Source organism: Chiloscyllium punctatum, chromosome 14 (assembly GCF_047496795.1).
Source record: "Chiloscyllium punctatum isolate Juve2018m chromosome 14, sChiPun1.3, whole genome shotgun sequence".
NCBI lineage: Eukaryota > Metazoa > Chordata > Chondrichthyes > Orectolobiformes > Hemiscylliidae > Chiloscyllium > Chiloscyllium punctatum.
In genome coordinates this window covers 40,990,627-41,006,171 of record NC_092752.1, presented here as the reverse complement: position 1 = coordinate 41,006,171, position 15,545 = coordinate 40,990,627, and the positions used below count along the sequence as shown (strand labels likewise).

The 15,545-nt window shown below is 41.7% G+C and overlaps 1 protein-coding gene across 1 annotated transcript in view; it reads right to left on the bottom strand.

Moving 5' to 3' along the window:
* Positions 1 to 14,667, bottom strand: part of LOC140485750 (purpurin-like) — a 36,674-nt gene extending 22,007 nt beyond the window's left edge. Inside the window, exons 1-2 of the mRNA XM_072584235.1 lie at positions 14,565 to 14,667; positions 7,565 to 7,681 (exon numbers count right to left, since the gene is read on the bottom strand). Of these exons, the coding sequence (XP_072440336.1) occupies positions 7,565 to 7,681; positions 14,565 to 14,633 (186 nt within the window). The 5' untranslated portion in view covers positions 14,634 to 14,667. The remainder of the gene's footprint in view (positions 1 to 7,564; positions 7,682 to 14,564) is intronic.
* Between the last annotated feature and the right edge of the window lie 878 nt (positions 14,668 to 15,545).

Genomic DNA, 15,545 nt, shown 5'->3' with positions numbered 1-15,545 from the left:
AGCAAACTCAATGGGCTGAATGGCCTAATTTCTGCTCCTATGTCTTATGGTGTTATGGTCTCTCTGCTCCTGTACCAGTTTAGAATTGTATCCCTATTTTATTCTGCCTTTCAATGTTGTTCTTACAAAATGCATCATTTCACAATTCTCTGCATTTAACTTCATCTGCCACCAAATTGCCCACTTCACTAAATTATCAATGTATTTTTGAAGTTCTGCACTGGCCTCCTCACCGTTTATATTTCTTCCAAGTTTGTTGTCATCTGTAAACTTTAAAATGGTCCCCAGCAGACCACAGTCCAGATCATTAATATAGACCAGGAAAACGAGGGTCCCAGTATCAACTCCTTTACCTATTTATGTCGCTGCTGTCTCTTGTATACCATGACATATTACTTTCCTTACAAGTCTGTTGTCTACTGGAAATCCATGTACACCAAATCACCAGCCTTGCCCTCATACTGCCTTTCTGTTACCTCTTCAAAAAACTCCAGCAAGTTAATTATAAATGATTTTCCCTTTAGAAATCCATGCTGAGTCTGCCTAATCAACCTACCATTTGTCATGTAATTAATAATTCTATCCCAAATAAATCAGCAGAGATCAGACAGAAAGAGCTGTCAATCAAGCATGGGTTCAAGTGTACTTCAAGAGAGTGAAGCTTGGCTGACCCGTCAGGCAGCCATTCTCCTTTTGAACCACCTAAGCAGCTGCTTTGGGTCCATGTCTTCTGCTGTTAATCTCATTATGTTTATTTACATACGGCTAGATAGTTTCATGTGCTTCGCAATTTCAGCTATTGAAACCTTGCATGAATACTTTTATTAATATGTAGTAAGAAGCAGTTTGTTTTTGTAAATATCGTGCAAAGTTATTAATGGGTGATTATTTTCATTAAAGGCCTTTTTTAAGGCTTGCATCATCTACTATGAGGATCATTGCTTCTATCAGATTTTGGGTAAATGGGCATGGAAGTACTATAGTTTGGCATCGTGGGTATGGGGTGCAATGAAACAGTAAAGGGGAGGCATACCTTGGCGTGGAGGGGTATGTGGGGCCATGAAAGCTGTTTGGGAGGGCATACATTGGCATTGAGGTATGAGGGGAGATGGTTGTAGGAGGGGTAAATAAATGAGGTAATGGGGCAATGGGGTGTGCATGACATGATAAGGAAGGGTGAGGGGTGAGGATTGAAGTGCCTTTCTGTTTTTAATCTTAGGGGAGTAAATCTCACAGTACTAAAGCAGGCCTCTGAAACAACCCACCTCCCTTGAGCAGGAAAATGTCCTCACTCACACTACCTCAAGGTTGGAAATCCAGCCCTCTATGTCCTCTTGCACTTCGACAAAAGTTCACACCATCAATTCTGTAAATGACTGTATGCTTAGCTACACAGTTCTGTTACTTTAAATTAAGGACATTTTGAAATCAGAACATTATTTACTTTCATTGTTTCTATAGAATGAACATATTTAATACTAACAGTTTGAAATTCAGCAACTAGAAATAATGGCAGCCAAGGAAACCTGACTACTAGGCCTCGGTATTACTCATTACTGAGCAGCAATGCCGAAGGAGCCCATGCAGGAAGTTACTGGCAGCACAATGACTCAAAGGTAAATGATTGTGAGAATGGGTGGGCTCCCCTGAACCTCAAGGACCATTCAGTAGCAGGGTGCAGTGTGAAGTGACAATGGCCCAATACTTTGGGATCTGAAAACTCAGCTGGTGTCATGGAAGAAAGGAAAAGAACTAAATGAAAAGGTCCAGGACTTAGCAGCACATTGTTCCACAGCCAAACATGGAAACAATTGGTATAGGATGTAATTTCCTTTTCTTTTTGCAAGAAATCTTTTAGTTGATTTTGTCTTAAACAAGATCAGTGCAAGCCTGTGATACACAAACCTTAAAGCTTGCTTTAGTTGGGGACAGAAACTGCCCCTTGTTTACCTTTATCTAATTTAATGAATAGTAACTTATAGTTAGAAAAATACGTAAGCTTCCTACCTGCAATTTTAGACAATTTAGGTGGAGTGTCACATGGTTAAGTCTCAGGCCCTCATCTATTTAATAACTCAAACAAATAAATCAAGAATAATGTGTTTGAGCTTGTCGAGTACAAAGCTAGGCAGTAAAGCAGACTGTGAGGGGCACATAAAGTGGCTGCATCAATTTAGACAGGTTATGAATCAGATAAGTTAATTGTTGTTTTAAGTCTGTCCAAGAGAAAGGCTGCAGTAGTGAATATAGTGGATTCTTTCTTGATTATATGTATTTGGAGATAAGTCTATTGATTAAACTTAAAATATAAGCCATAGCTATTAATTTAACCTGGGGCAGTGTTTGCAGAGCAATAAGACGGTGTTATTTTCTGGGTCTGTAGATTGTGAAGGAGCAAAAATGGCCTTTGCAGTGATATGTACGACTTGTCAGATGTGGGAGTTTAAAGAGAGTTTAAGGGTTACTGCAGATTATATCCACCATAAATGCTGTTGGATGCAAATCTTATCAGATCGAGTGGATCAGTTGGAGAGACAGATAGAAGCGATGAGGAATTTGCAACAGCAACAGTATGTGATGGATGGCAGTTATAGGAAGGGGGGAAAGTCTCAGATACAGTCACATAGATGGGGTAACTCCAGGAAGGACAAGAGAGGTTGGCACCTAGGGCAGGAGTCTTTTGTGGATATACCCATTTCAAACAGGTATGCTGTTTTGGAAAATGTAGGGGGTGATGGATTCTCAGGGGAACGTAGCACGAACAGCCAAGTTTCTGGTATTGAGACTGGCTCTAATGCAACAAGGGGCACGTCGGCTTCCAAGAGATCAATTGTGTTAAGGGATTCTGTAGTCAGAGGTACAGACAGACGTTTCTGTGGCCAGCAGAGAGAAAGCAGAATGGTGTGTTGTTTCCCTGGTGCCAGGATCAAGGATGTCCCAGAGAGGGTGCAGAATGTTCTCAAGGGGGAGAGGGCCCAGCAGGAGGTCATTGTCCACATTGGAACCAATGACATAGGAAGGGAAAAGGTTGAGATTCTGAAGGGAGATTAGAGAGAGTTAGGCAGAAATTTAAAAAGGAGGTCCTCAAGGGTAGTAATATCTAGATTACTCCCAGTTCTACAAGCTAGTGAGGGCAGGAATAGGAGGATAGAGAATAGAAGAATGCATGGCTGAGGAGCTGGTGTATGGGAGAAGGATTCAAATTTTTGGATCATTGGAATCTCTTTTGGGGTAGAAGTGACCTGTACAAGAAGGACGGATTGCACCTAAATTGGAAGGGGACTAATATACTGGCAGGGAAATTTGCTAGAACTGCTTGGGAGGATTTAAACCAGTAAGGTGGGGGGGGGGTGAGGGGGAGGTGGCGGGGGGTTGGGACCTAGGGGGATAGTGAGGAAAGAGATGGATCTGAGACAGGTACAGCTGAGAACAGAAGTGAGTCAAACAATCAGGGCAGGCAGGGACAAGGTAGGACTAGTAAATTAAACTGCATTTATTTCAAAGCACGGGGCCTAACAGGGAAGGCAGATGAACTCAGAGCATGGTTAGCAACATGGGACTGGGATATCATAGCAATTACAGAAACATGGCTCAGGGATGGGCAGGACTGGCAGCTTAATGTTCCAGGATACAAATGCTACAGGAAGGATAGAAAGGGAGGCAAGAGAGGAGGGGGAGTGGGATTTTTGATAAGGGATAGCATTACAGCTGTGCTGAGGGAGGATATTCCCGGAAATACATCCAGGGAAGTTATTTTGGTGAAACTGAGAAATAAGAAAGGGATGATCACCTTATTAGGATTGTATTATAGACCCCCCAATAGTCAGAGGGAAATTGAGAAACAAACTTGTAAGGAGATCTCAGCTATCTGTAAGAATATTAGGGTAGTTATGGTAGGGGATTTTAACTTTCCAAACATCAACTGGGACTGCCATAGTGTTAAAGGTTTAGATGGAGAGGAATTTCTTAAGTGTGTACAAAACAATTTTCTAATTCAGTATGTGGATGTACCTACTAGAGAAGGTGCAAAACTTGACTTACTCTTGGGAAATAAGGCAGGGCAGGTGACTAAGGTGTCAATGGGAGAGCACTTTCGTTTTAAAATAGTGATGGAAAAGGATAGACCAGATCAAAAACTTGAAGTTCTAAATTGGAGAAAGGCCAATTTTGACGGTATTAGGCAAGAACTTTCGAAAGCTGATTGGAGGCAGATATTCACAGGTAAAGGGACGGCTGGAAAATAGGAAGCCTTCAGAAATGAGATAAAAAGAATCCAGAGAAAGTATATTCCTGTCAGGGTGAAAGGGAAAGCTGATAGGTATAGGGAATGCTGGATGACGAAATAAATTGGGGGTTTGGTTAGGGAAAAGAAGGAAGCATATGTAAGGTATAGATAGGGTAGATCGAGTGAATCCTTAGAAGAGTATAAAGAAAGTAGGAGTATACTTAAGAGGGAAATCAGGAGGACAAAATGGGGACATGAGATAGCTTTGGCAAATAGAATTAAGGAGAATCCAAAGGGTTTTTACAAATATATTAAGGACAATAGGGTAACGAGGGAGAGAATAGGGCCCCATAAAGATCAGCAAGGCGGCCTTTGTGTAGAGCCACAAAAAATGGGGGACATACTAAATGAATATTTTGCATCAGTGTTTGCTATAGAAAAGGATATGGAAGATATAGACTGTAGGGAAATAGATGGTGGCATCTTGCAAAATGTCCAGATTACAGAGGAGGAAGTGCTGGATGTCTTGAAAAACATAGAAGTGGATAAATTCCCAGGACCTGATCAGGTGTACCCGAGAACTCTGTGGGAAGCTAGAGAAGTGATTGCTGGGCCTCTTGCTGAGATATTTGTATCATCGATAGTCACAGGTGAGATGCCGGAAGACTGGAGGTTGGCAAACGTGGTACCACTGTTTAAGAAGGGTGATAAAGACAAGCCAAGGAACTATAGACCAGTGAGCCTGACCTCAGTGGTGGGCAAGTTGTTGGAGGGAATCCTGAGGGACAGGATGTACATGTATTTGGAAAGGCAAGGACTGATTCGGGATAGTCAACATGGCTTTGTGCATGGGAAATCATGTCTCACAAACTTGATTGAGTTTTTTGAAGAAGTAACAAAGAAGATTGAGGGCAGAGTAGTAGATGTGATCTATATGGACTTCAGTAAGTCGTTCGACAAGGTTCCCCATGGGAGACTGATTAGCAAGGTTAGATCTCATGGAATACAGGGAGAACGAGTCATTTGGATACAGAACTAGCTCAAAGGTAGAAGACAGAGGGTGGTGGTGGAGGGTTGTTTTTCCTGTGACCAGTGGAGTGCCACATGGATCGGTGCTGGGCCCTCTATTTTTTGTCATTTACATAAATGATTTGGATGCGAGCATAAGAGGTATAGTTAGTAATTTTGCAGATGACACCAAAATTGGAGGTGTAGTGGACAGCGAAGAAGGTTATCTCAGATTACAACAGGATCTGGACCAGATGGGCCAATGGGCTGAGAAGTGGTAGATGGAGTTTAATTCAGATAAATGCGAGGTGCTGCATTTTGGGAAAGCAAATCTTAGCAGGACTTATATACTTCATGGTAAGGTCCTAGGGAGTGTTGCTGAACAAAGAGACCTTGGAGTGCAGGTTCATAGCGCCTTGAAAGTGGAGTCGCAGGTAGATAGGATAGCGAAGAAGGTGTTTGGTATGCTTTCCTTTATTGGTCAGAGTATTGAGTACAGGACTTGGGAGGTCATGTTGCGGCTGTACAGGACACTGTTGGAATATTGCGTGCAATTCTGGTCTCCTTCCTATCGGAAAGATGTTGTGAACTTGAAAGGGTTCAGAAAAGATTTACAAGGATGTTGCCAGGGTTGGAGCATTTGAGCTACAGTGAGAGGCTGAACAGGCTGAGGCTGTTTTCCCTGGAGCATCGGAGGCTGAGGGGTGACCTTATAGAGGTTTACAAAATTATGAGAGGCATGGATAGGATAAATAGACAAAGTCTTTTCCCTGGGGTCGGGGAGTCCAGAACTAGAGGGCATAGGGTTAGGGTGAGAGGGGAAAGATATAAAAGAGACCAAAGGAGCAACTTTTTCACACAGAGGGTGGTACGTGTATGGAATGAGCTGCCAGAGGAAGTGGTGGAGGCTGGTACAATTGCAATATTTAAGAGGCATCTAGATGGGTATATGAATATGAAGGGTTTGGAGGGATATGGGCCAGGTGCTGGCAGGTGGGACTAGATTGGGTTGGGATATCTGGTCGGCATGGACGGGTTGGACCAAAGGGTCTGTTTCCATGCTGTACATTTGTATGACTCTATGACTCTATGTGCATGATCACCAAGATGGCAGATATAGCATGGGGTGAGAATTTATTAATTTTGTTTGTAAGAATAGAAAAGTAGAATCTTTATAAAAGTCATGAAACTTCTAAATGCTAATGCTCGTAAAGACTTGGGTGTATTTATACAAGGTACAAGTACAGGACAGCAACCAGTTAAGAAGGCAAATGGAATATTGGCCTTTTTATCCCCAAGTGGAATTTTAAAAATATTCTTTAATGGTATGTGCATATTTCTGGGAAGACCAGCATTCCTTACCCATCCTTAAATGTCTTTGAAATGAACGAACTGCTCACCATCTCAGAGGGCAATTACAAATCAACAACATTGGAGTATAAGATTAAGAAATTATTACTACCATTGTGTGGACCCTGGTGAGGCCCAATCTCGAATACTGACCAGTCTTGATGTGCATTTTACTCAGAGAGTAGTCGGGGCATGGAACACACTGCCTGCAACTGTTGTAGACTTGCCAACTTTATGGGCATTTAAATGGTCATTGGACCGGCATATGGATGAGAATGGAATAGTGGAGGTTGGGTGGGCTTCAGATTGGTTTCTTAGGGTGGCGCAACATCAAGGACTGACGGGCCTGTACTGCACTTTAATGTTCTATGTTTTATATTTGTAAGAAAGCAATATAAGATAAACTTTACTTGTTTGGCCAGTTTCTAGTTTGAAAGATTCTTATACAGGCTGAGCAAATTAGACCTATCCACTCTGGGGTTTAAAAGAATGAGAGGTGATGTAATTAAAACACACAGGATTCTGGAAGGATCTGTCAGAGTAGACACCGACAGGTTGTTTCTCCTGAATCTAGAACACAGGCACAGCCTCTGGTTAAGCAGTCAATGCTTTAGGACTAATCAGGAGAAGTGACTCACTCATTGTTTCAAGAATTTTTAGAATTCTCTAGCTTAGAAAATTGTGAATGCTGCACCATTGAGCCCGAGATCAACTCATTTTTGGTCCCATTGAATCAAAGATTATGGGAATAGGTTGGAAAGTGGAGTTGAGACAGAAAGGAAGCAATGATTGTATTAAGTGATGGAACAGGCTTCACAGTCTATACATTTTACTCCTGCTTCTTCTTTGTTATTGAAACTATATAATACAATGTCTGTGCTGTAAAATGTGAAACCTTGTTTGTTTTTGCATCATAATTTATCACATGACTTGTTTTAATAACCAAGGCTTTTAAAAAACAATATTCAACAGAAAAGTTACCCTTTTGTGGTCAAACCCACTCTTCACACTGAATTGATCCACCACACAGGAGGTAGCAAATGAATCCTCTATAATTGAAGCGAGAACTGTCAGGAAGACAAACCTGGAGTAATCCATCTTTGGGGAAGGAAAAAAAAACACAGATTCAATTGAAGCTTAGGCTCAGTAATGGTGGTCTTGAAACTATCATTCATTGTTGTAAAGACCCATCTGTTTCACAAATGTCCTTCAGAGAAGGTAATCTATCTGATCTAGACTGAATGTGACTCCAGAGCCACAGTCATGTAATTGGCTTCCAGGTTCTGTCTGAAATGCCATTTGATAAGCCGGAAACATTAATTTCGATGTTTTTCACTCATTCAAGAAGGTGGCTCACCACCACTACCTTCTCAAGGGCAGCTAGGGTGGGTAATACATGCTGGCCTTGCCTTTGACACCCATATACCCCAACATTATAATAATTACAATATCCTGCATAGCTTCACCAATCCGCAATGTTGTTTTCTGTTTTTGCAAGAATTTTGTAATCGTTTTGACTTTCCCCATAATCTAATACCTACATTTGTACTCTTTCCTTTTGCTTCCTAGGTCTCTAAGTTCCACTCGGTAAGTCATTGGAGTCATCTAATCAGCGTCTAGTATCCCTGTATCCTGTGGTGTTCACTAAGCAATATCCATTCTGCATTGATAATAATTGAACAGGAAATGAATAGAAACTTGGAACTGTTTCTCAGAAGAAGAGGGAGAGGAAAGCTCTACATCCTCCCAGGACAGTAACATTCACACTGACAGAAGGAACATCCTAGACCTCAAACTGAGATCAAAGGCAGTTCAGAGAATTTGGTCAAAGCACCATAAAGACTAAACCTGTTAAAACTGAGGTTCTGAGGGAATATAATTAAACGTAAAGATAAATAGATAAAGACTTGGGGGGAGATGTAGAGTAATAGAATTAGCATCAGAAGCACACGTAATGATGATGATGATGCAGTGATGTTGTTAGTCACATGATTAAGTGACTGAATGCCACAAGGGAACAGAAGATCTAACCTTGTGTGAAGAGAAATCTTCAGAGATCAATCTGTAAACAAATTGTTATTGCAGAAGGAGCCAGGGAATCCAGCAGTATTATTAAATAGTGTTAGACCCCAAACGTATAACAAACCAGCACCCAGTACTGGAATAGAAAGAACTGAAATGTTAGCATAGACTCCACCTGAATCAGGCTGGGTCCAGGATCCTCGAAGGAAGGACAGTGATCACCAGGAGTTTATGAGTGAATGGTGAAGCTTCATGTGGAATTGGTTATATTAGTAATACTTCAAAAACAAATAAAAGGGAAGCCAACTTAATAAAAGCTGGAAAGTATATTTTAAGTGGAACTGGTAAAATAAAACCAAAATATATAAAGTCATCAAAAAATAAAATGTAAGAAATATAGATTCAAAGCTTTCGAGCAGGACAGGTTCGGGCATGTGACACAAATAAATTCTTTATACAAATACATGGCATGCTTTGAAAATAAAACTGATTTGAGGCACAAATTCAGTTGGTAGTCATTACTGAGCCATGACTGCAAGACAGTTGGAACTGGGAACAAAATGTATCTGTTTATAAAGGAAAAATAGAGAAAAATGGCAGAGGGGAAGGGTGGCTTTGCTGATTAAAGATAAAATCACTTCTCTAATAAAAGAGAACATGAGAGAGATACGCTGGCAGGGAAAGCTTTATGATTTAATCAATAAATAAAAATGAATTTAAGACTATAATATGTATTGTTTATAGACAATAGTAACAACTATGTAGTGGTAGGTAATACAGTGATTAGACATGTAGACATGCCAGAGTTGGTTAAATGGCGCTGGGGAGGATGGGAAATGGGTGGGGTTAACTTTCAGGTTCCTGAAGAAGGGCTCATGCCCGAAACGTCGATTCTCCCGCTCCTTCGATGCTGCCTGACCTGCTGCGCTTTTCCAGCAACACATTTTCAGCTCTGATCTCCAGCATCTGCAGTCCTCACTTTCTCCTTAACTTTCAGGTAGATTGGTACAAACAAATTAACATGTCAGAAGTAAAGGGGTTAATTTTATCAGCGAAATGGGGATCCTAATGTTCTCTGAAAAGTAGGTTTTAAGACTTCACTTGCCACCTTTCAGTTTGCTTTGTCTACTTTGGGTCACAACTTGAGCTTCCCTCTTTCCAGCATTCCGGTTTCTATTAGCTCCAAAAATGTGCTTTTGGACCCAGCCATGACACAAGATTTGGTGGCTTCAGCTTCTCATTCTCAGATTTCTCTCACAGAAATTCAGATTATTGTCATCATGACTATACGTATCATTGTGTTCCTACAGTCCAGTAGCCTGTCTTTTAGCTAATTATTAGGGATGTTTAGGTGTTCCACAGGGGAGTAAGAGTCTGCTGTTCCCTCTCTCAGGAAGGCAGCTTTTATCTTGTCACATCTAGACTTGAAGGACCAAGCAACCTACGCTGTTCCTATTTCTTATGGTCTTTAAAGAGCCTTCAAAAGCATCAGATACTTGTACAATAGTGGCAACAGTAAAAATCAATCAGCATTTAACCTGAGAGCAGTTAATCACTTTAAGTAGTGCTAATGGATCCTTCCTTCTGCTCAGTGTGTGCTCAGCCTTGTGTGAATAAGAGACAATGTTAACTGGAGCATCAAGCTCCAATATGGCAATGCTGGCATCGAATTAATGTTACTCTCTGATTGACATTATGGTTTGCCTCCTCTGCCTACTGCTGACAGATGTGAACTGTGCACACGCTAAGACCCTAACATCCTATGCAATTTTCACCCAAAGTGTGTGCAACAATGAACAGCATTTAAGCCTCAAAGGCCGCTTGGAGCACCCTAAAATGAGGTTTATGTATCTGTACCAATGCAAAATAAGTTTTATACAGTCAGTGATGTATAAATACACAATACTTCTGTACAGTCAGTTCTGATATAGCATGATAGTTCCGTTCTCGTGCGATTTTGTGTCATAAGAAAATTGTGCAATAACTGTGCCAATTTAACCGGTGTTATAGCCATGTTATAGCCAATACAGGTAAGTTCATGTTTCTCCTGAATTAGATTAGATTAGATTACTTACAGTGTGGAAACAGGCCCTTCGGCCCAACAAGTCCACACCGCCCCGCCGAAGCGTAACCCACCCATACCCCTACACCTACTACGGGCAATTTAGCATGGCCAATTCACCTGACCTGCACATCTTTGGACTGTGGGAGGAAACCGGAGCACCCGGAGGAAACCCACGCAGACACAGGGAGAATGTGCAAACTCCACACAGTCAGTCGCCTGAGGCGGGAATTGAACCCGGGTCTCCGGCGCTGTGAGGCAGCAGTGCTAACCACTGTGCCACCGTGTTCTACAAATAAAGGTTGAAATTCTTCAATCGTGTTAAAGCCGATTTGCACTGACGAAACAGATGTTATAGCAGAATCAACTGTATTATACAAATACAGAAGGAAGAAAGGAGACCTCTTTTCTGATAAAAAAGAATGATTGTAGAAGTCAGTTATTCATTCGAGTGTATTCCAAGCTTACTTTGTTTATCCTGAAGCTACAAATAATGATTGATATGAAAGCTTACTCACTTTTGTGAACTACAATAATTCCACCTACCAGGAATACAAAATTAACTAATTCCACATCCAAACATGTAATTTTTTTTTTGTTTTCAAGAACCAATAGCTCCCAATGCCACAGTGTGTCTAAAGCCTATAATAATACTTGACAAAATAATCTAATATAAATATAAAAATAAAAAAACTGAAAGATGAACCATCCTATGCATTTAATTTTCAATCATACCTATTGAAAAAGGGGGTGAATTTATGTATAGTATTTAAATACATGCACAGAATAGCATTAGTATAATAGCTAAAAATCGTTGTGGTTCTGTTCGCCGAGCTGGGAATTTGTGTTGCAGACGTTTTGTCCCCTGTCTAGGTGACATCCTCAGTGCTTGGGAGCCTCCTGTGAAGCGCTTCTGTGCTGTTTCCTCTGGCATTTATAGTGGCCTGTCTCTGCCTTTTCTGGTTGTCAGTTCCAGCTGTCTGCTGCAGTGGCCGGTATATTGGGTCCAGGTCAATGTGTTTGTTGATTGAATCTGTGGATGAGTGCCATGCCTCTAGGAATTCCCTGGCTGTTCTCTGTTTGGCTTGTCCTATGTAGTGTTGTCCCAGTCGAATTCATGTTGCTCGTCATCTGAGTGTGTGGCTACTAAGGATAGCTGGTCGTGTCGTTTCGTGGCTAATTGGTGTTCATGGATGCGGATCGTTAGCTGTCTTCCTGTTTGTCCTATGTAATGTTTTGTGCAGTCCTTGCATGGGATTTTGTACACTACATTGGTTTTGCTCATGCTGGGTACTGGGTCCTTCGTTCTGGTGAGTTGTTGTCTGAGAGTGGCTGTTGGTTTGTGTGCTGTTATGAGTCCTACTCACAGACACGGAAAGAACAATACTGGCCAAGGGACTCAACTACAACCACAGGGACACCAAGACAGCAGACTTCCTAGCAGCAGTAGAATGCACACTCAGGAACAATGGACTGACAGAAGAGACACAACAAACATTGAGACAAAGTATCGTACCCCTGATAACAAGGAAAAGACAAACACATAACCTCAACACCTAGGAGAGGGAAGCACTAAAATCACTAAGAAACAATAAGAACATAATCATACTACCAGCAGACAAAGGCAGAATGACGGTCATCCTGGACAAAGCAGACTATATCCAAAAAGCGCAAAACTACTTGCAGATACCAAGACCTACCAAAAGAGGGAGTTTGACCCCACCCCACAGCTCACCAATAGGATAAACAACACACTGAGGAATCTACAAAAAAACGGACAGATAACCAGGTTTTGGGTTACTGGTGCTGGAAGAGCACAGCAGTTCAGGCAGCATCCAAGTAGCTTCGAAATCGACGTTTCGGGCTAAAGCCCTTCATCAGGAATTGCCTGAAACATCGATTTCGACACTACTTGGATGCTGCCTGAACTGCTGTGCTCTTCCAGCTCCACTAATCCAGAATCTGGTTTCCAGCATCTGCAGTCATTGTTTTTACCTCGGAGATAACCAGGTTTGACCTACAGAGAATGAAACCTGAAAGCAACAACACCCCCAGATTCTATGGACTACCTAAAGTGCACAAACCAGACATCCCACTCAGACCCATAGTATCACTACCAGGGACACCATCACACAAACTGGCTAAAGAGCTACAGCAGAAACTGAAACACCTGATCAGCGGATCCAGACAATCTATATAATCGACACAGGAATTCTTGGACATCATCAGAAATATACACATAGACAAGGAAGAAACTATGGTCTCATTTGATGTAACGGCACTGTTCACCTCCATCGACAAAACCCTAGCCAGAGAAACAATAGCCAACCTTCTGGACATACAAACAGACAACAGGACATTGAACCTATCAACAAAGACTGCATACTCAAACTACTGGACCTGTGCCTCACAACACACTTCACATTCAACAACCAAATATATGAACAAATCAACGGCACACCCATGGGCTCACCGATCTCTGGACTCATAGCAGAAGCGGTAATGCAAAGGTTAGAGCAAACAGTCTTACCGCAAATTCAACTCAAACTCTGGGTCAGATACGTGGATGACACCTTTGTAATCATTAAAAACACAGAAATAGTGAACACACACCAGATCATCAACGCCACACTCACAGGAACCCGATTCACTAGAGAGGAAGAAAAGGACAACCAACTCCCAATCCTAGACGTGATGGTACAGAGAACACTGAACGGAGAATTCACCACAAAGGTTTACAGGAAAGCCACACACACAGACCAAGTCCTAAACTATGAAAGCAACCACCCCAACACACACAAACGAAGTTGCATCAAGACACTATTCAAAAGGGCCACAACACACTGCAGTACATCAGAACTGCAAAAAGAGGAAGAAAACACCTCTACAATGTATTTGCCAAAAACAGATACCTGCGCAATTTCATCAACAGATGCCTAAGGGAAAGACAACGGAATGAGGACATGCTGCAACCCAAAGGACTAGCCACACTACCATGCATCAGGAGCATTTCTGAACTGACAGCCAGACTACTGCGACCACTAGGACTCATAACAGCACACAAACCAACAGCCACTGTCAGACAACAACTCACCAGAACGAAGGACCCGATACCCAACATGAGCAAAACCAATGTAGTGTACAAAATCCCATACAAGGACTGCACAAAACACTACATTGGACAAACAGGAAGACAGCTAACGACCCGTATACACGAACAGCAACTAGCCACGAAACGACACGACCAGCTATCCTTAGTAGCCACACACGCAGATGACAAGCAACATGAATTCGACTGGGACAATACTACTATTATAGGGCAAGCCAAACAGAGAACAGCCAGGGAATTCCTAGAGGCATGGCACTCATCCACAGACTCTATCAACAAACACATCGACCTGGACCCAATATACCGGACACTGCAGCGGACAGCATATGGAGGATAGTGGGCTAGTGTAGGTTAGGTGGGCTTGGATTAGCGCAACATCAAGGGCCAAAGGGCCTGTACTGCGCTGTATTGTTCTATGTTCTATGTTCTATGTTCTAACTGACAACCAGAAGCGGCAGAGACAAGCCACTATAAATGCCGGAGGAAACATCACAGAAGTGCTTCACAGGAGGCTCCCAAGCACTGAGGATGTCACCTAGACAGGGGACGAAACGTCTACAACACAAATTCCCAGCTCGGCGAAGAGAACCACAACAACGAGCACCCGAGCTGCAAATCTTCTCCCAAACTTTGAACAGCTAAAAATGACACAACATCAGGTTGTGCAATAGGTTTATTTGAAAGCAGTAGTTTTCGGAGCGCTGCTCCTTCATCACTGGCACCTCCAAATCATTGGTATAATGGTTTTCATTGTTCCAAAAGCAGGTCTAAAATTTCTAGAAATTTACCTGTTGAAGGCTGAAGATTATTTTCCTGAAAAATGAACCTCTGGTCTTGTTTGAATCAGTCCAGAACATCAATTCATTGATTTGGCCTGGAGACTAAGCTGCCTTAAATATTGATGAACAGGCTGAATAATTTGCTATTTTTGTCTCTGTGACCCTATAATACTTAATCATCTGTTGATCCAATTTGGAAAATTCCCCAGATAATCCTTATACAGGCCACTGGTCACAGATGTGCAGATATTATATAGCTGCCACATTTGAGTATTTGCTTCAAAAAGTACTTTGAGATTGAGTTATAGTTAAGAGTTGATTTAACATGAAATGAATTCACACTGAATAGAGAAGCACAGTTTTACAGAAACAGAAGCTAGATTGTTGAATGGCATAACTCAGTCTGTTTCAAACTAATCCAATAAATAGAATTACTAACACACTGGATTAATTCAACTAAGACCAGAAGTTCACACTTAAAGGAATTACTCTTCAGTTTTTAATTCCCTAGTTCATTGTTTATTATGCTTTCATATAATTTCTTTGGGGCCTTGTCAAAGTCTTTTATTGATCCAAAGCAAGACTCAGACAAATGATTCATTTATCCAAATCAATCTTTATTTTTCTCTTGTACGCCAGGGAGAGTACCTATTCACATAGTCCTAGGTTCCAACAAGTGATTCAAAACAGTCTTTTTATAACATAAACATGAGAAAATCTCTACTTGATTGTTCAGAAGAGCAGCGAGTACAAAATTGTGACAATGGGCCTAACTGATACAAAGTCAATGCTAGTGCAGTTCATTGCGACTATATGTGGCAATCTGCCTTTCTCATGGATTCTGGCCAAAAGGTGTCTGCTTAAGCTTCAGCTTTAGCTTTCTGCCCACTAGCCAACATCAATATCAAACTCACCCCGCAAGCCACTCTATCCTTCACGCTGCCCCGAAAGCATTTTGGTCTTCCACAGCCTCTGATAACATCATGTTGA